Below are 21,236 nucleotides of genomic sequence, written 5' to 3' on the forward strand. Positions count from 1 at the left end.
CTTTGGAACTTGTCTTGAGTGGGTTGGGTTTTGTCCTGAGAGATCTCTTTAGAATTTGCCTGAGGGCTGGTTTTTGTTTGCTTGCTTGTTTGGGTTTTTTTGAATAAGCTGGTATTGGTAGCAGTTGTGGGTTCTATTTTAAATTTGTCTGATTTACTTCATAGAGAATACCCAGTAATCCACTGGACATGATAATTTGAGGATGTGTTGGTAAGCTTCAACTCTTTCATTATTCTTTTTCAGTTGATGATGGTACTGACATTCATCCAGCAGTTCTTGCCACCATAAGAAAATTAAAGGATGGTTATTTTGGAGGTGCAAGGTAATATCAGAAACCCCAGATGACTGTCTCCATGATTTTTATTTTTTTTTAATTAAATCTTGTACAGGCCTTAGTTTTGACCTTGTGATAGTGCACAGACCTTGTACTATAACTCCGAAGAGCGAGGAGTTTCAGTTTTAGTTGTTATTTGGCGATCAGGTGGTAGCTGGACTTCAGATGTAGTGGGAAAGATCTGTCTCCCAAAAGGTGTAGCATCTCTGACTGCCATTAGTGGATAAGGAAAAACAAATGTCAAACTTAGGAAATACAAAAACTTGATCTTGGCCGGGCTTCTGTTTTTAAGAAGTAATTATCTTTCACAGTTATCAGACACATTTTAAACATGCATTACGTGTAGTACTGAGAAGCTTATGTATTCCATTCATCTACATATAAAAGCAATTTAATTGTACCTTCCTATTCTCTTTCTGCTTGCCATCTTTCAGTCAGTATTTTCCTCCGACAATCAGATGTGCTTTCTGATTTTTTAGCAGCAGTGCAGTTCTGTGAAAAGCTACTGCTGTTCAGAGGAACTTCTCAGCCCCAGTTCCTCATGCATTATCCTTGCAGTTTAGGTCTTTGTTTAGGTCTCTCTTCATGTAAACATACAGCACCCTGCATCATTAAACTTTGAGTTAGGCCTGTAGGTGTAATGCAGTTAGGTTCAATTAGCAAGCAGAGCAGTTAAGTACCCAGATGGATCTACAACTGTTGTTTTGTGAGGTTTTTTTTTTCCTCAGTATCAGTATCTGCTGCTTTGTAGTTACTAAAGGCAGATTTAACAGTAGGTCTTATGAATTTTGGGAGTTGTTGAAAGCTCATTGAGCATTAATCAGTATCAAAATGGTGGTTGTTAATGCTCTTTGGTATGTGTTCCTGTTTGCAGGGTGAAGATAGGTAAGCTGTCAGAATTTCTTACCACCTCTTTTCACACGTATCTGAGCTTCCTGGATCCAGACTGTGATCTAAAACTGTTTGATGACCATAATGAAGGCCATAATAGTCCTGACAGTGAATATGAAGGTTTTCCAGCAGATTTCTGTGAAAAAGGTAGGTTTTTTTCACTTCAGATTTTTTCTCTCTCAAGTTCTATCCGCAGACCCTGGGTTTACCTACAATGCAGAGTTTTTGTGTGCAGTTGATATTCATACAGGTTTCTTATGTATCAGTCCTGTACCTGCATGACTTAATTTGCAGAAGGAATTTGTGCTTATTCTTCCTACGTCCATAGTATGGCATTGACCAGTAACTGCTGCTGTAAAAGCTGAGTCTGAAGAGTCAGCAGATGGAGGGGGGGTATAGAAGAGGCTAGAGGGAGGAAGGGCCTGTGAGGAGCCATAGACAAGGGCTTGCATGGAGGAGATGATGGAATCATGGAATCATTTAGGTTGGAAAAAACCTTTAAGATCATCAAGTCCAACCATGATCTGTGGACTACCAGCAAGATAAAAACTATTTTGCTTCCTTTGAAAGGGAAAACCAACTTCTTAATATAACTGTTTTCAAAGTGTCAAAAACTGATTATTTTTTTTCTTTCCAATTTGTTCAGCTTAAAAATCTCTTGCATTTTTGTGTGCCTTTCTATATAAGTGAGAATAGAGTGGTGTGTTTGAAACAGAAAGCACTGATAAATTATGATTTTAGATTTAATAAACCTTGTATGTCACACTAGAAAGCCAGGATGAGCTGGATCAGTATATACATAATGTCCTGCAGAGTACAGCACTGAAGTCATACCTGCCTCCAACTTCAAAGACTGCAAATCAACCACCTGTGTTCAGCGCAAACCATTCTACAGAAGAGATACTGTCAATAATGGCCAAGACAAAGGGTTTAGAGGTTCCAGGTATTTCTCCCTATTATTTGCTTAGTGATAATAATAATAGAAAACCTGTTTACCTACAAGGGGCAAGTTCAAGTACTTCAGAACTCTGCCACTGAAAAAGAATTGGTGGCACAAGTATGTTGTTACCAAGGAATGAGTCTGAAGCTGTTACTGTTGTGTTCCCACAGTATCCAGTATCATGGTGTATGCATAGACAACCTGCTATGAAATGTAACATTTAATCAAAAATAGTGTTATGGAAACTCCTACAACTTCTCAGCTGGATAGAATTTTAGAACCTGAGTCAGTGAACTCATTTTTTTGGTCTTTGTTTATACAAAGGCTTTCAAAATGTACTTTCTTATTTTAATAAAGTTGTGGTGAAATTAAATGTTTCAGTGCCAGAAAAATATAAGTATGTGCAGGTACTTTCTAAATTTGTGAGAACAAATGGAGTAGAGATGACAGTATTCCTAATAATGCTACATTTCTAATAGACTGATTGGAGGATTTACACCTAAATAATGCTTTGACTGAATTTCTAAATAGATTAAAACATATAGCTTGTTTTATATGTAGGTATGTAGTATTTGATGCCCTGGTCAAGGGAAGGCTTCCCATAACTTCAGTGTAAATTAATAACTTTCAAGCTTTTTTGTTAGTTTTTTTTCACCCATCTTTCATGTGCCGCATCATCTGATCCTCTATTGAATTCAGTATATGAAGGTAACAGAGCATTAGCCTATATTTAGCATCACCACTTTGATTATGACACTTTGCCAGTTGGACCGTTTTCTCCACATTCTTCCTGTTAGAGTGTTTAAAACACTTGGCAGGGTCAGGTCATTGGGCTGTAGGATTTCTGAGGCATGGGCAATCAGAAGGGATACCAGTTGAGGACGTAGTGCCTGGGCCTTTGACGTGCTGATGTTAGAAGCTTTGGGGGCAAGCCTGGAAGGAAATGATGTTCAGAATGTGTGCTTGTCTCCCGAGTTCCACGTACAGCATCTCAGAAGCATCGCCTCTATATTTTGACTCTTGGAGGTATTTCTCTTCTTTTTACCTAGTATAGTTGCTTTGTGTAGGTGTTCTCGATTTTCATATTTATGAACTGGACTTTTAAAATCTCTTTTTCTGGTGGCTTTGCTTTCCAGCTGTGTCTATGTCTCTTCCCACTAAAGTTCTGAACACGCACCGGAAGTCTCTAAATCTCGTTGATAATCCTCATTTGTTTGAGACAAAGGTAAGCTGTGAGAATTTTTATGCTATTTGTAGTTTTAGGATGCAATACTGTGGCCTTTCCTGTGTTTTCCAGCCAAACCCTATGCTAGTTCTCATTTTCCTTCACAGACAAGCCATTTTGCTTGAGGCACTGGATAGCTGCTCCCTTGGTTTGAAGTTTATTTTTTGGCTGGGTGAAAGTATTCTGGTTAAATAGACATTATCAAGTGGAAAAATTTTAATTGTGTGTGCAAACCAGAAAATAATACAATAGGTGCTTGTTTTGAAGGGCCAAATGCTATTGTCTTTAATTCTAACTGAACACACAAAGGGAAGGATGGGATGTTCACAGCCTTTAGAGACGTTCTCCAAGAAATGCTACTTACAGTAATGTCTGGGGAGCAGCGTAGTGTGTGAAGGGACAGATGTCCTTAAGGCACCAGTCACATCCCACTACAAGGCATGAAGATGGGGTTGTGCTTGCCACTTATTTTGTCTTAATATATGTGTGCAGTTGCTGAGAATGGTTACAGGGGGTAGTGTCCAGCCTCCTAAAGGATTCTGCTCTACAGGCTCTGTTTGTGGAAATGATATTTTAGGATTGTATAAATTGCTGAATAGCTTATTAGGCAAAACTCCTCTTCATCCAAGATCTCACCACAGGATTGCATCATCTCATTAGATAACATACTAGTTTCATAAGCTTGTAAAGGTTATGATGGCAACATCTGCATTTGTAAAGCACCATATATATATACTGGTAGGAGGTGGAACTCAAAAACCTCTAAATTATTTTAGCTAAAAAAAGGTAGTATCCTTGTCCTTTTCTCTTTACAAGTAACAGCAAATGTCAGGAAGAGCATGCAAATAAATTGGTTTCCTTCTTTGACAAAATATTTCTTTGTTTTATCCAAAAAATGGCTTTCTTTGTTGATTGAACCAAAACTAGAGGCAAAGTTCCATTCTGGAACTTTCCTGGGATTAGTCTCCTTTTCATGCCTGCAGTGGTCTGGCAAGGACTATGTGATGCGTCCGTATGTCAGCTGGGGTTATGTTGCAAGTCTGTTGTGTTGTTTAATGGGAAGTTACAGTTTCACTACTTTTTTCAAGATGATTTCTTTGATTTTTCATCCATCTTTGTTATTAGGACCGTGGAAATGTTTTGCACTTACCTAAAGATGCTCATGGTGATTTGGATTGTAGGAAGCTTGTTGAGCAGCTGAAGGAATGTCCAACGCTCCACGATCAAGCAGATATCTTGTATATCTTGCATATACTGAAGTGAGTTGTCTGAATATAAACTTCAGCATCTTTTGAGTTTGGTCACAACTGTCTGATTATTCCTGTACAAAAGCTTTCCACTGTTCAGGGTGGGTTGTTGAGGGGAGAGGTTAAAATTTTCTGAGCTTTAACAAGCATATTTTCATTTAGCTTGATTACATAAATGATTTGAATACAAAAAAAAATGCTCATGCAGATTTCAGAGTTGATTGGCACACAGTTGTGAATACATACAAGCTGCAAGGCTCACAAGTGAAATGCACAAATCCTTTCCATGAGTGGGAACACACTATGCTATATTTGTGGCATTCTTAAGTTCACAAAGATTTGGTGTGAGTTTTATGCACAAGAAGAAAAGCGGAGGGAAACTTCATCTTGTCATTTTCTAAATAAAGGCAAAATGCTATTTAATGATTAATTACTATTTTTCCTCTAATACCTCTCCATATTTAAGTGCACCACTGGCTAAAACTCGACGTTCTTCAAAACATTCTTGGAAACCATCTAAGCCCAGCTGCTGGGGTTAGTAAACAGCTGCTATTTAAACAGGTTTGATGGGACCAAAATGGAAATACACGCCATCGGAATCATCTTCTGGAGTGCATTTTCTGGGCCTTTTTCCATGTGCAGGAGAACACTGCTGGAACCTGTCAGGAAGCTAACTTTGGGTGCAAAGACAAGCATGTATTAATCACAGATGATCTTTCTTTACTGCTACAAAGATTGTATTTCTGTTTATTTTCATTTTCTCCTATGAGGAACTCTATTTTGATCATCTTGATTTCCCAAACGAAATGTTTAGCAGCCTCTTTTTAAGAGCAAAGGAGATCCTGAAAAAAAATACCATTTTGTTGTTTAACTACATGTAATGCCCTTCTTTTTCCTGTTTTGGACTTGTTTTGCTGTGGGAGTCTCTGTTGGGCAGGCAGGTGGACTTCTGGTGCCCCCCTGGCAGGGATTGGAAGGTCATTCTGTGACACAGCAAAATCTTACCAAAGAGAAGCCGTACTGCAGTGAATCTCAAAACGAGGAGAGGAATAGAAATCTCCTTTGCTTTTTCAGTAATGGCTTAAGCAGCATAGAAGCTTAGTTAATAGCTAAGAAAGAGGCAGGCCCCCCTGAGACATCTAAAAAATGGGTGCAGTCTTCAGCAGTACTGAAGACATTACTGAATTCTGCTCTGAAAAAGCACCACATGCAGCAGTGTTCCTCCAGCAAACTATCTGCATGCATACTCTGAAGTCTGGTGGAAAATCCTTTGGGTGATTGCTTTGGAGTCACAGGCTCATGGCTAAGAGAATGCTCAAGTTAATATGAAGGTTCCTGGTGTCAAGAGGGTTTTGTCCACATACAACCAATCTCTGGTGAAGGCCCACATGTCCCATGCACTACTTAATTCTGTCACCAAAATGAGTAATGGGATCAAAGTCAGGCTGCTTGTTGTGTGGTAAGGTTAAGCAGTGTAGCTTTTTATCTGATGACCGTTACCTTCTGTGTCTTTTCTGGCAGAGGCGCTGACTGGGACACAGAGCTGGATGGACAGTACGGCGTTACTGTTCATTGCCTGCTCAATGAGCTTTACAGAAAAGCAGGCCTCAATCAAGAGTGGGGTTTAATCCGTTACATTTCTGGTATACTCAAGAAAAGAGTAGAAGTCCTGGCTGAGGTATGAAATATAAATAATGTTGATTCAGTTCCCTGCCTGGAAACCAACATAAACTACCGGTTTGCTGGTGGGGCTTATGCTTGCCCTTCTGATCTTACTTCACAACATACATAGTGCAGCATTTTTCAATAACATTGGTCACTTTTCTGATCTAAAATCTTATTTTGACATCTTTACCTTTCATCTGTACTATGAACTGTGCTAATGTTGGCATGGACCAAGAATGTCATACTGTAAATGGTTGTGAAGGCTTCATTTCATCTCAGTTAATTGGAGAAGTTTAATTATGTGCTTTGAAAACTGTAGTTGTCATTGGTAGTTATCTATTGCTGTTGTGGTTGCACGAACACTTTTGGAGCATCACTATGTCAGGATGCTAGCAGTGATGCAAAAGCATGTTCTGCCAATTTCCGGCCCATTGGGCAGACAGTCTGCTCTGTGTGTGGATATGAACGGTTGAAGGCATTAAAATATCTGGGACTATTATATGGCAAGAAGAAGGATTCACTGTAAGGGTACATATTTATTTTGAACATAACAAAAATGTTTCCTCTCAAGTACTCTTAAAGTATTTGTTTAATTTCCTGCTTACCCTGCATATTTCTGAAGAGCTCTTTCACTAATTCCTGGCCATTTTCAAAGCTTTGGCTGTCACACCTAGGATGCCCTATTTTGGTGACAGTCATATCTGCGGAGAGCACTTTGTGGTAATCGCCCTGCTCAGTACTTCATTAAGTGCATAACCTTTTCCATCCTGAAGACATGATGGACCAGTAGTACAGACATGCTCACAGAAAGCTGGGTATGTTAAATCAAGGAGGAAAAGAGTAGAGATGATCTGTTTTGTTCCACATAAGGGAGGGAAAATAGACCCTTAAAAATTAGACGAACAGTGCTCTGTGAGGTCTTTGATTCAGGATGCTAAAACAGGTAAACTGAACACCTAGTTTTAAAGGAGGTTGATACAAGAGAGTAAACACTGTAGTACTGGGGGAAGCACCTATTTCAGAATATATCAAGATGCCTAATTCAGGAATGTGATGCAATATGTTTGGTGTTTGAAGAGATTTATTAGTACGCAGATTTTTTTTTTTTTAGCTAATACTACCAATTTTCATTCATTAAAAATGGGGGTTTTTTTGTCTTAAATAAAGAACAAATGTTTATCTTATGATAAAGTCCTTTACTGATCTGCCAGCCCCACTGGAGTCCCTAATCATCATGCTGCTGATTTCACTGAACAGGGAAGCAGGCTTTCAGCCTGGGCAGACTCTCATAGCCCTGTTAGCCTCGGGGGATCTTTGGCAACTAGTTAACAGCATTCTGCTGGATCTGCATGTCTGGTAATTAATAGAAATGCACTTAAAAATTGTTAAAGAATTGCTTATTTCATGGAATACCGGATTGAAAAGGGACCTCAAAGATCATCTGGTCCAACCTTTCAATTTTTGGGAATTAAAAGCTCTGTCACGTCCACATGACTCAAAAAAGGTCTCTTGCTTTCTGTCCTATTACGGTAGGCATGCACAGACCTTCTCTCGCACCACAAGCAACTTACAGTGGGCCTGCCACCAGAACCCCGTGAGAAAATCATCACCACGTAAGTTGGAGCTCTGCCTCAGTTACAGAAGCAGCCTGCCCTTCATCTTCCTGCCTGTACCGTTCTGCTGCTATTACCGTGGCTTAAAACTTACTCCTCACCTTCAGAAGGAATTGCAGCCACCCAGGCAGACTCATAGGACCTTTGTGGTGCAAAGGGGTTTCTGGGTGACTTGGCTCCAGTGCTTGTTCAAGAGGTTAATAGCAGATGCCTGAGTTACTGCTAACTGTGGTTTGCCTTCTTGTAGCCCGCTGCCACCTGAGGAGCTCACAGATCTTATTTATGAAGCCAGCGGCCAAGACATCAGTATTGCAGTCCTGACACAGGTATGCAGCATGTGTAAAAAGGGTTCCTTCAGCTGTGCCCAGCGTGATGCCAGTGTTTGTGTCTGGGAAAGCCAAGAGGACCCACTCTGAATAGGTGCCCTTATGGATTTGTCCCTACAGGAAATAATTATGTACTTGGCGATGTATGTCCGGTCACAGCCTAGTCTTTTTGTGGAGATGCTCAGGCTCCGCATTGGTCTGATAATTCAGGTGATGGCCACTGAGCTGGCTCGAAGTCTGAAATGCTCAGGTAAGAGCAATTTTATCATAAGGGTACTTACAGCATTATTTCTGCTTCACCTCAGTGGTTGATTTTTCATTTTTGTGTGTTAAATCCTTTTATTAAATTCTTCATTCAGCATATGCAGTTTTTTGCTTTGAAAAAAAAAACTTTGAAAATAATTCTCGTTTTGATTTAATGAAAGATTCCTGTCCCTCCATCCCCCAGTTATTCAAACTGAAGTGGATATTAAATACTTAAGTCCCCTGACTTTCAGTATGTGTTTGAGGTCCAGGTCATCAAATTGCATGTGTGTGTATATTTAGGGACCCTGTGCTATTAATGTCAATGGGAATGGGACCCTAGGTATCTTCTGAATATTTGAGCCTTAATTCATAGTTCCGGTCATTTTTTTATTCAAAGTAACTGCTGATCATCTTCCTTTTATGTGTATGCCTTCTCCCCTTGAATGTTCTTAGTTGAAAATTATCTGCTGTTTAGATTTCAGCTAGTGAAACATTATTTTGCCAGGAGGTCAGTAAACAAAATAATCTCACAGGCCCCCAGGATGTTGCATACGCCCTTCAAAAACCCAAGAAGTAACAAACAAGTGGTGCAACACAAAAGTATTTTAAAACTTATTTTGGAAGAAAAAACTGAAACTAAAGAGAAATCACGACTGAAGAGAGATCTGAAAAATCACTGAAGAGTTTTCCCCATTGAAAAGGGTCAGAAGTCTAAGAAGGACCAGTCTTGAAAAGTAATCAATTTAAGTGACATATATAGTCAAACATATGTGTGACACTTAGGAGCACGATCTGGGCCATATTTTTATGTTGTCAGCTCTTGTTACCATTTCTAATGCCCTAGCACATCCTAAAGGGGGATAACTTTGTAGAAGCATATTTTCTGGTCTCCCCAGTTTTCTCCCTCCTGTAGTGAAGAGGGGGGTCCCTGGTAGCTGGTTAGATGGAGCCCACTTTGAATGCTACTGCTCTCTAACTTCAGCGGCTAGCTGCCACTGGGGGATAGCAGGTTTCTCCCTTAGGTTGACAAAAGGAGCCAAGTCATTTCTGGGATAATTTTTCTGTGTGAAGAATGTACAGAAAGCCCTGTTGTCCCCAAATCTGTAGCTGAATAGTGGAAGCTGTTTTGTTCACAGTCAAAGCCTGTCTTTCCTGGGGTCCCTGCTGTTACTCCTTAGCCTTAAATGCCAGCTGCTTTGTACACTGCCCTCGGCTTCATTGCTGCCTTTTTTTGTGGTCTCCTATGGGAGATTTCTCTGTGCATACATGTGTGCTCATGTGTATGCATGTGCTTTTTATATCTCTCACTTACAAGCATGATCGTTTAATTAAATAAAACACAAGCCTTCCACACGCATGCAGTTCTTTATAGAATAACTCTGGCCTTTAGTTGAGATCTACATGTTATCTGCTTTTGGGAGACGGCTGTAATGCCTTGCCAAGTGGTCTTGCCCTACAAAGGAGCAACTGCTTTCTCATCAGCAGCTTCAGTAAGAATTTGCACAAGGTGCAGCATAATATTCACTGTGCCAATAGTGTTATTTCCATTCAGTGTTTGTTGTTCAGTCCTGAAACGTATTTTTGAAATCTGACTCTGCATATTAGTTTTTTAAAGGAAGTCTTAGCTACAAAGGTAAATGTGATTGAACTTCATTCATTAGCAGTTTACTTAAGAAAACAAGCTGTAAAGCCACCTACAGTGATAATTTGTCTTTTTTGTTGGTTTTGGCGTGTGTTTTTTTTAAACTAGGTGAAGAAGCTTCAGAGAGTTTGATGAATCTAAGCCCCTTTGATATGAAAAATCTCCTGCACCATATTCTCAGTGGAAAAGAGTTTGGAGTGGAAAGAAGCTGTAAGTTGTCCACTTGGGCACTTTTATATGTTAAGTGAGAACTATAAATATAAAGTTAGATTGTCTTATGAATAGGAATCTACTCTCTCAGCACATAAAGTAGAGGTATATGTAATGTGTTAATTATGGGTGGGCAGTACCTGTGTCTGCCTGCTGTGGAATAAACAAAACAAGTACGATGGAAGCTGTTGTGCACTGGAATAAGGTTGTATCAAGTTTTCACTGATATGAAGGCAAGCTTTTAAAATGAAGAAATTTTATATGACCTGTCCTGGTTTTGGCTGGGATAGTATTTTTCTTCTCAGTAGCTGGTACAATGCTGTGTTTTGGATTTAGTATGAGATTATGTTGGTAACACTGATGGTTATAGTTGTTGCTAGGTAGTGCTTATACTAAGTCAAGGACTTCTCAGTTTCTCAGGCCCTGCCAGCCAGAGGGCTGGAGGGGCGCAAGAAATTGAGTGGGACACAGCCGGGACAGCTGACCTGAACTAGCCCGAGCTCCATACCATAGACCAGGGGTCCTCAAACTCTTTAACCAGGGGGCCGGCGCGCGGATGCAGTGGTAGGCCGTCATCTGTGGCTGCTTGGTTCCCCCCCCAACCTCCGGCGGGCGTGTCTGTAAATACCGGGGGCCGGATTGAGGACCCTGGGGGGCCGTATCCTGCCCGCAGGCCGTAGTTTGAGGACCCCTGCCATAGAACATCATGCTCAGTATATAAACTGGGGGGAGTTGGCCAGGGCCTGCTGATCACTGCTTTATTTTATTCCTCTCCCGTTCTTTCTCCTTTATTATTATTATCATCATCATTATTATTATTGTTGTTGTTAGCATTATTATTATTATATTTCAATTACTAAATTGTTCTTATCTCGGTACTCAAATGTTACCTTTTCCCTGATTCTCCTCTCCATCCCACTAGGGAAGGGTGGGGTGGGGGAGGGAGCAGCTGCATGGTACTTAGTTGCCAGCTGGGGTTAAACCACAACAGACCATAAGGAAAACCATAACAAGGTCACATGTAGCCTGCCTTCCAGGAGCCTGTCTCTGGTGCCCACATATTCCCAACTGGCATGTCAACTGTATCCTGGGTTCATTCTTGGCCCTCACAGACTCATTGTAACTCTAACATCTTTTAAGGCTACAATTGCTCAGTGTCATGGAAAATCAGGCCCCAATATCCAAGTATGGAACTAGGCCCCTTACTTGATGCAATCAGGTTTTGAACTGTTGATGTGATTTCAAAGAATGTTGTCATGAAAAGCATTGTACACTTCTGAAAGGATATGTGTTTAAATTCTAGATACAATTTAATCTGTTTTGCTACCCCTAGAATTTTAAAAATGTCCATTTGCTTCTTTTAGTGCGACCTGTAGATTCCTCTTCATCTAGCCCTGCAATTTCTATTCATGAAATGGGGCATTCTGGAGCAACCAAAACAGAAAGAAGTGGTATTACTAAATTGAAGAGTGAGATGAAGCAGGTGAGGGTTTTCTGTCAATGCTCATCAGAAAATGCAGCTGTTCTGGAACTGTGTTATGTTAGGTTTTATTCTTGGTAAATGGCAGAAATTTCCAAGGGTCTGATTTAAAGTTGGTAACTAAACAGAAGGCAGTAAGGGGATGTGCTGGTAACTAAATAGAAGGCAGTAAGGGGATGTTTCCTCCAAAAATGTGCTCCCTTTTTTGTTTTTCTTTCACATGCCTAAATACAGAACTTGAACAAACTCTAATGCATTCACGGCACCAACTTCAAAACAGCTCTTTTATCATCTTTAGCTAAGGAAAAGTCAGATGCACAAAGTGAAGCTTTCATGCAAACAGTGTTCATTCTTGTGCTCTGTACAAGTTGCTAAAGTGGTCCACGTGCCTTTTGGAAAAGATACACTTGGAAAAGAAATGTTGGGTTTTTTTTCTTCCTGTTTTGTTTCTTCAGGAATGTGGGATGATTGCTGCTAGAATACACTTAATTTCAGTACTTTAAATTACACAGCAACAGAGTATATGGGGAGATATCACAGAAAACCCAACAAAATATTATGAATGAATGGGACTGATGGTTTTGTTACGAGTGGTTTTGATTTCTCTGTTTTGTGTGTCTATTTTCTTTTGCTCTAGATAAATAGGAAGGTAGTGGTCAAATAAAATGCATTTCTAAGAATGGTTCTATATTTTCCAGCCTGGGTTATTCAGCCTGGAGAAGAGAAGGCTCCAGGGGGACCTTATTGCAGCCTTTCATTATATAAAGGGGGCTTGTAAGAAAGATGAAGATGTGATTTTTACGGAGGCCTGTAGTGGCAGGACAAGGGGCAATGGTTATAAACTGAAAGTGGGTAGGTTTAGATTAGACATAAAAATAATTTTTTTTATTATGAAAGTGGTGAGATACTGGAACAGGTTGCTCAGACAAGTTTTGGATGCCATCCATCATTGAAAGTGTTCAAGGTCAGGTACGACAGGGCTTTGAGCAGCCTGACCTAATGAAAGATGTCCCTGCCCATAGCACGGACTAGGTGATCATTAAAGGTGAATTCCAATTCAGCTATGCTATGATTTTGTATTAGAAACCTGTTGTTTAAAGGCTGTCTTAACGAGCCAGCCTGTTTCATTTAATCTGGGGCCATTTCTGCACGTTTTGAAGGAAATATTTGATGTTTTCCTTTCTGTGAAACAATTTGCTCAATGAGCCTTCAGAAAGGAGTGGCATTTCTGCATGGCCTTGACATGGTGACAATAAAGATCAGTTAATGATCCTTCGTAGGACGTGACCAGGCAGGGAAGCAAAGCCACCTGTGAAACGCAGTGTCTCTTATGAGACCTGCTTGTGGTGTTTAAGCCATGCCGCTGCCTCAGCATTGTCACAGCCAAGCCTCGTGCTGTGGCTGTGGCTGTGGAGGTGCTGCTGGTGGCTTTCCACGGGCCCTGAAGTGGCTTTGGGGGTTCACAGTTGCACTGCCAGCGTCTGACTTCGGCCCTTCCAGGAAGGAAGAAAGACTAGGCACTAGGTGGCAGCATTATTTTGTTTTAATACAATTTGTTTTAAATACAGAGGTGCACCCCAGCTGAAATATTTGGACCTTTCTTGGGGTTGGAAATGTCGTTCCTGTGTGGCTTCTGCATTAGATTAGATGGAAACTTGGTATTTTGCACAGAGGAGGAGTTGGCTGGACTCCTGGACATCATCTACCTGGACTTGTGCAAAGCATGTGACACTGTCCCACACAACATACTTGTCTCTAAAATGGAGAGACGTGGATTTGACAGATGGGCCACTCGGTATATAAGGAATTGGCTGGATGGTTGTACTCAAAGAGTTGCAGTCAACAGGTCAACGTCCAAGTGGAGACCAGTGATGAGTGGTGTTCCTCAGGAGTCCGTCCTGGGACCAGTGCTGTTCTAACATCTTTGTTGGTGACACAGACAATGAGACTGAGTGCATCCTCAGCAAGTTTGCCAACAACACCGAGCTGTGTGGTGTGGTCAACACGGTGGATGGAAGAGATGCCATCCAGAGGGACACGGATAGGCTTGAGAGGTTGGCCCCTGCAAACCTCATGAAATACAAGACCAAGTGTAAGGTGTCCTGTACATGGGTCAGGGCAATCCCAAGCACAAATACAGGCTGGGTGGAAAATGGATTGAGAGCAGCCCTGAGGAGAAGGACTTGGGAGTGTTGATGGATGAGAAGCTCAACATGGCCTGGCAATGTGCACTCACAGCCCACAAAGCCAACCGTATGCTGGGCTGCATCAGAAGAAGTGTGGCCAGCAGGTCAAGGGGAGTGATTCTGCCCCTCACCCTTCTGCTCTGCTCTTGTGAGACCTCACCTGAACTACTGCATTCAGCTCCAGAGCCCCCAGCATAAGAAGGCCATGGACCTGTTGGAGGAAGTCCAGGGGTGGGCCACAAAGATGATCAGAGGGCTGGAGCACCTCTGCTATGAAGACAAGACATGCCGAGAGGGTTGGGCTTGTTCAGCCTGGAGAAGAGAAGGCTCCAGGGAGACCTTCCAGCAGCCTTCCAGTGCCTAAAGGGGGCCTACAAGAAAGCTGGAGAGGGACTTTTTACAGGGACTTGTAGTGATAGGAGAAGGGGTAATGGCTTCAAACTGAAAGAGGGTAGATTTAGGTTGGGTATTGGGAAGAAATTCTTCACTGTGAGGGTGGTCAGGCACTGGAGCTGTGTTGCCTGGATAAGTTGTGGATGCCCCATCCCTGGAAGTGTTCAAGGCCAGGCTGGATGGGGCTCTGAGCAACCTGGTCTAGTGGAAAAGGTGTCCCTGCCCAGGGCAGGAGGATTGGAACTAAGTGGTCTTTAAGGTCCCTTCCAACCCAAACCATTCTATGGTTGCATGTTTGTTCCCCCCACCTTGCCATTCATGCTGCTTCCTGTCTCATCTCACTGCATCCTTCGAATAATAGGCTAGATATTAATTTAATGTCATTTTGGTGGGGAGGGAATCAACTTTGTGTTACAAGGAACATTTCAAGTACTTGTGCTACCATCTCTTTGCACCAGAGCTCAGGTGTTGAGCGACTGCGGCACTCTTCTTTGCTGCCGTTGTTTCTCAAGTCTAAACATCAAGCCTTTGCCTGGGTCTGGACCATTAATGGTGAATAAGGAGGCACGGCTTGGGGTGGACAGTTACAGGAAAGTGCTGTAAGTCTGCGGTGCTGCATCTGCATTTCAGCAGAATTTTTTTGCTGTGCATCTGTTTGTTTAATGCTGCCCCCTCCCAGCTGGCAGCCCGCAGACTTTCTGCAGCAGGATGGCCTTCTCGTGCAGAGTAGCTCCTGGCATTGCAGTGAACGGGGAATGGAAGGGGGGAGCTTGGGGTTTTTGCCAGCTGTAAGTCACAGGGAGGCTTCTACCTGCATCTTAAACTGTGGCGGTTTGCGTTGGAGCTCAGTGGATGGCGTGGGGGCTCCTGGCACCGTGGGGTCTGCCTCATGGTGGCCCTGGGAATGAGCAGCAGCTGCCCCAAGGTCAGTTGATGTGCAGCACTGCAAGGGGCCCAGGGGCCATTGCAGTTTTCCCCTGAGTACCTGAGCTTAATCCATGTTTCTTGTCTTTGCACAAACGGGTTACTTAACCTTGTTTGCATCCTGTTCTGTCATGGCTGGCTGGCTGACATGTTGGTGTCTGTCTGGTTTTTTTGTAGTTCTTTCATGAGGGCCACTCCATGCCCAGCAGCATGTTCACTTCCATGGTAAAACACTGTCTGCAGCTCTGCACCTGCTTTTCACCCTGTGTGTGTTCCCAAGGGTTTTAGTTCTAGACACCTCCTGTGACTTCTCCTGCCTACAAACTTCTTTTCAAACCCTGCCTCTTTCTTTTGTTCATCTTAATTGATAGCCAGTTCTCATTAGTGATCTTTTAATAGAGGTTGAGTCTTGCATTTAGATCTACTTAGTTCTTCTGAAGCTTAAGCAGTTGTAGCAGATAAAACATTATAGCAGATTTAGCTACTTGATGGTGGATTACGTTACAGGTGTCATCAGTATTTAAAAGTAACATAGTGTTGATAAATGCTGGCAGTCTCTGGGCAGTAATGAACCCAGAATGGCTTCAGGTTGCTGAGACAGGGGGTTTATGGGCATGAGTATCTCCTCACACAGTTACCTTCTTTCAAGGCAGAGAACTGTAGCTCTTCATTAGCTCTCACTGTTAAGAAGGAAGATTACTGTTTAAATAAAACAGAGACCTCAACAATTTGGGGTAAGTCTGAGGCTCCAAATCTGTTGTGAAGAGATGGAAAGTTTGCAACTATGCGTGCACCTTGAACTGGCAGTTGTGATTTATGGTTCTCTGCACCTGCAGATTTGCTGTCAGTGGCACACCTGCCAAGTGTCCTAAATACACATCTGCAGAGCACCACTGGCCCTGTGGCCTGGCCTGACAACTGCCAGGTTGCTGATGTCTCTGTCTGCCCACAAACCAGGGCAGAGAGGCAGTCTTCAACTGTGTGTTTGATTCAAGTGCACAGAATTGTTCAATGACATCTTTGCTTCTCTGAACCACCTGAATGGCCAGATTAATTATTGTATGCAGATGGATTTCTCTACTTTGGCACTGATCCTCTTGCTGACCTCCTGCATCCCCTAGCTTTGCTCAGCAGGGTGGAGGAAGTTCTGTCTGTCTTGAGCGGTGTGCAGTGGAAAGGAACAGCAAGCATCAAAACATCAAACACCACCTATGCCTCGCTGATACTGGTAGTAGTGGAAATGGGCTCTTCTCATTTGCTGGTCTGTGCAGAGCTTGGTTGTGTAGAATCAGTGAGCAAACAAACAGTTTTCAGTCTTAGTTTTCTCCTTCATAAGTACTTTGCTCAGGCGGTTACTTACTCGGAGATGATGGGATTTGAGATGGGGCGGTCAGTGAAGTCCTTTCTGGGCTGAAAGTAGTAGATGTGCAGAGAGAAAGGAAACAGAAGAGCACAGTCTCCGTGAGTGCAAAGAGCAGGCAGACTGCGTGTGTGGAAATGGGAACCAGAAGTTGGTGGTAGTGCCACAACTTTGAAGGTGATTGGCTGCCTAATTTAATCTTCGAGTCTGGTAGAGTAAAATAATAGAGCAATAGGGAGAAGGGAAATAAGACTGACTGATACACAGAGGCAGGCATGATGATTACATGACCACATTAAGTTAATTTTTAATCTGCTTACTTGAATGGAGCTTTTTGCATTGAAGACCTCTCTTGCTGGATGCATGGACCCTTTGGTTCTCTTACAAAACTGAGCCTGAAGTCCGAGTGAGTCAGACCTACCTGCAAATCCCATCGTCTCGCACTCCGGTGATGCTGCCCTGGCCGACAGCTTATGCTTGTTAAATCAGTCGGGCCATGTGTGGAGCCAAGCCGTGAAGTTTACCGGGTTATGCCTTGTTGAACTGCTTGCCTGTTCTGTTGAGAAATGATTGAAGTACTGGAGAGGTAAAGCTTGTTGTGAAGGGAATAGAAAGGGGTCAGGCCTGCTCCATCATCTGGTATGACGACATGCCCTGTATTTTTTCCCTGGTTTTGAGGTGACATTTTAACAGAATGATGTGTTCCCCAGGAGGAGCCCTTGGGGTGGTAGTAAGCAGCTAACCAAGGCTTTAATTTTTTTACAGAGGGGCAGTACTCCATCATCTCCCACTAGTACTTCTCCTACTCGGTCCAGTGGAGACACGAGCTGGGGTGACCGAAAAGGGCAGTGGCTGCGCAGAAGGAGGCTTGATGGTGCTATTAACAGAGTTCCTGTTGGCTTTTATGAGAAAGTGTGGAAAATCCTTCAGAAGGTAAGCTGACAGCTGCGGAGGGCAGGAAGCAAGCAAGCTGTACAGTGACTTGGGGAAGTGGTGGTCCAGAGGTGGCATGTTGATGGGAGTTTAAGCTGGTCTTCAGCTGGAAGTCTGGTGGAAACTAGAGTCAGTAGGAGTGTGTCTCTTGAACATAAAAGGGCTCCATTAACACAAGTTCATGTGTTTGAAAGTGTTTTTCCCTGAAACCACCAGCACTGAATTTTGGCTGAGTGATTCTCTTCTGTCACTGTTTTGCATCACCTGTGGCCTAATACAAATTACAGTCAGTGCTGCTGAGGGACACTGTGATGCAGTGCAGCTGGTGTGCTGCAGTTCAGAAAGGCTGTGAGGAATGAAGTAGGAAACTGCACTGGCTCTTCCAAAAGGTCTTGAGATTTCTTGCTGGCTCTTCTGAGCTGTGTGGCATTCTTAACATTTGTTTGGGTTTTTTTTTTAAGTGAAAAGTAAGTCCTTGTCGGCACCTTGAAGACCAGGGATATGGAAATGTTTTGAAACAGCTCTCCAGGAAGAAGGAGAGAAGAATTAGGAATTTTTATTCATTTCAAAGAACATTTGTTCTTCTGATTTGCTGGATAAAAGCCAGCATTCGGCACGTTGCAGCACTGAGCTGTTCATGCCTACACAGTTGGGAAGAATGTGTATCACCAGCTTTGATTTTGGTTGTCCTTCTAAAATCACTTACGCTGAAGCTGTTAGTGTTGATGTTAGCCAAGACGAGTCATATGTGACCTCGTGGCTATTTGCTAAGGGGATCTTTCAGCAGAGTGAGCATCACTTCTGTCCTGACCCTAATGTAATAGCTGGGGATATTTGAATGGTTTTCTCTGGCTGTTAAAATCGATTTTGCTTATTTAAGTTGTCTTCAACATTTAATTCTTAAACTCTCTTTGGACTATTCGTAAAATATCTCTCTTGCTCTTGGTGCATTTTTGATACCTTGGGTACCCAGATGTTTTATTCCTTAGCCTGCCTACTTTTCAGCATTTAGGTTTTGTCACTCTTTTCTTGTATACCACTTGGTATTTCTAACACTACCTCACCCCCACTGTTTGTGGCCCATGTCCATCGCCACAACATATTGACATCCTGGAGTTGTGGTGCCCTGGATCTAAAACACTTCATGTTGTTTTAGGGAAAATGAAAGGAAAAAAAAAAAAAAAAAAGGTTCTCACTTTCGTGGTCTGTTGTCATGCTTTTACATTATCATTTATTTTCACATCCTTTCCCACAGAATGTTCTCATTGATTTGTTTCTCTCCTTTGTGTGCTTCCTGGTGTAGTGGCTCTCTAAGTACTTTTTTCCCCTTTAGTAGCTGAACTGGAACACAGCACGCTCACTACGTGTCATGTCAGGCTATTTCTAATGTTTGCCAGGTTACATAACTTTTTCAGCAAAGATGAAATCATATTTTTAACAGGTCTTGTGGTTTTTGTTTGGGGGGTTTGGGTGCTGTTTTTTTAAACTGAAAGTTGTTACATACTGGCTTAGAGCAGAGAGCCCTTGGATTTCTTGCAAGAACTGTAATTTCTGTTCATTGTCAAAATGTTTCAGTGCCATGGTCTGTCCATTGAAGGGTACGTCCTTCCTTCTTCAACCACCAGAGAGGTACAGTACAATGCCAATGATTTTCTAGCCCCATGACTGAATGTTTGGTTTGACAGTGTAAGATGCAGCAGGACTGCTGCTGCAGGCCCTTGGTTTCTAGAAGGTCCAGATCTTCTGTCCTTCCCCCAGCACCTTGCCAGCTTCCCTGAGGCTGTGCCGATGAGTTCCTGCCAGGCAGGCCTGGGAGAGCAGCTGTGTGCAGGCTTTCCCGTCTCCCAGGCCTCCCTCTGCACACCTTCGCTGACCCCGTGCGCCCGTGGAGCACTGCTTGAAAGAGGCTGGCTGATGGCCGTCCCTTGGGCAGGGTGAGGAGGAAGCATGGCCTTGCTGGAAGGAAGCAGGCACATTGCTTGCCGCTTTTCTTTTTTAATATGCTGCAACAGCAGCCAGTGTATTTTGGCATTACAGTCTCAAAAGTAAATACCAATTAAGGATGATTGTTTCTAACCAAATCTTTGACTCCTTATATCCGTAAACCCTTCCTTACATTTTTTTTTTTTCCTTAGCTGGATTGCCACTCTATCTTTAGGTGCTCTGCAAGTTTTGAATTTGCACCTATAAAATGAACTCTTGTGAACTGTAATCCATCAGTGGAAGAGAGGTGCTTTTGTGCCTGAGACTTTTTTTCCTGTCTGGTTCCCTCAGATTTGTCTCTGGCTTCCTTCTCTTCTGAGGGATGGTGGTAACAGCTGAAGAGAGGAGCTGGAATTTTCTGCCAAAATTAAACATGTTTTTTTTTTTCAGAATGGAGAGCTTTATTTATTCCTATTGTGTAGACAAATAGGCTTATATTTTTAGCCTGTCAGACCTAGACAGTATCTAATTTTGGCATTTAAAGGAGTCCATCGAAGTAAGGACAAACCTCCTAAGGCAGCAGCCTTTCACATAACATCCATAGAGCTATGGCAGTGCAAATCAGGCTGCTTTACCAAAAATACAGCTGTATCTCCGTGTTGAAGAGTTTTCACTCTAAGCAGTTATTTTTAAAACTCAACAATGCTTTCGGCTTTGCAACTAACCTGCAATGCCAGAAAGATACTTACAAGGCAGTGTGTTGTGAGACCACAGCATGAGGAGCAAAGAGTTAATTTGCCAGCTAAGCATCAGCAGACCTGTATGCAACTAAAACGTGTGTGTGATGGATCGCAGGGCTGGAGCAGCCTTCGGAAAGCTGTCCTGTTCACAGGATCAGGGTCTAGCAACACAAAAAAATCTCTGTAAGTGCTAAAGCTGCACAGAAATGGTGCTCGCTTCAGTCAGCCTACCCCCGTGTGCAGAGAGGAGCATACATTTAAGTGCTTGCAGGACGTGTGGCTCTAGTCTTGTGATTTGTCAGTTTTTCTTTCCATTTCCACTCAAACTCGCCAGATGACCCCGTGTGAAATCAAGTTTGCTGTGCACGTGGAGTCGGTGCTGAACCACGTACCCCAGCCTGAGTACAGGCAGCTCTTGGTGGAAGCTATTCTTGTTCTCACGTTCCTCTCTGACCTCGAGGTGAACAGCATCGGGGGCATCATCCACATAGATCGAATTGTGCACATGGCCAACGAGTTGTTTCTGCAAGAGCTGGTGAGTTCAGGGGGCAGCGGTAGGAAGCCTCTGCATCTGAAAATTGTGCCCTGCTCCTTTTTTGATCCGTGTGATGAGCTTGATCTGATTCTTTGCCTTACAAAGAGAGACCAGATAACTTAAGTATCTTCTGGAAATATATTTGGAAAACTAATTTAAGGATTGTAGGAGATCTAAAGGGAATAAAATTGTAGTGGCTGGCAAGCTCTGAAGTGGGTAGATTGAAGTGAAGTTTTGCTTTACCACAGCATTAGAATTACCAATATTTGAGTAATCCTGCTGCAAAGAACAAAAATCTGTGAAGTTATATGTTCCTCATTTACTTACGCTGATCCAGCTAGGTCATGTGGGTCCTATAATGATCCTGATTAAGGTTTTCATGAGGAAAAGGAGAATTGCTTTCAGTGTTCAGCACAAATGCAA

At 42.6% G+C, this 21,236-nt stretch overlaps 1 protein-coding gene across 2 annotated transcripts in view; it reads left to right on the plus strand.

Moving 5' to 3' along the window:
* The window catches only part of PHKA2 (phosphorylase kinase regulatory subunit alpha 2), a 50,467-nt gene that overhangs the window by 24,193 nt on the left and 5,038 nt on the right, over positions 1-21,236 (plus strand). Inside the window, exons 17-30 of one of the 2 annotated variants that reach the window (XM_080377125.1) lie at positions 244-322; positions 1,209-1,372; positions 1,995-2,168; positions 3,302-3,390; positions 4,516-4,649; positions 6,159-6,315; positions 7,836-7,915; positions 8,163-8,241; positions 8,362-8,491; positions 10,238-10,339; positions 11,704-11,822; positions 17,448-17,615; positions 19,191-19,244; positions 20,613-20,813. In XM_080377125.1, the coding sequence (XP_080233251.1) occupies positions 244-322; positions 1,209-1,372; positions 1,995-2,168; positions 3,302-3,390; positions 4,516-4,649; positions 6,159-6,315; positions 7,836-7,915; positions 8,163-8,241; positions 8,362-8,491; positions 10,238-10,339; positions 11,704-11,822; positions 17,448-17,615; positions 19,191-19,244; positions 20,613-20,813 (1,730 nt within the window). Of the gene's footprint in view, positions 1-243; positions 323-1,208; positions 1,373-1,994; positions 2,169-3,301; positions 3,391-4,515; positions 4,650-6,158; positions 6,316-7,835; positions 7,916-8,162; positions 8,242-8,361; positions 8,492-10,237; positions 10,340-11,703; positions 11,823-17,447; positions 17,616-19,190; positions 19,245-20,612; positions 20,814-21,236 lie in introns of those variants that run through there. The other variant, XM_080377126.1, reaches the window with a different exon arrangement.

This window comes from Falco punctatus, assembly GCF_963210335.1.
Source record: "Falco punctatus genome assembly, chromosome: 2".
Taxonomy (NCBI): Eukaryota; Metazoa; Chordata; class Aves; order Falconiformes; family Falconidae; genus Falco; species Falco punctatus.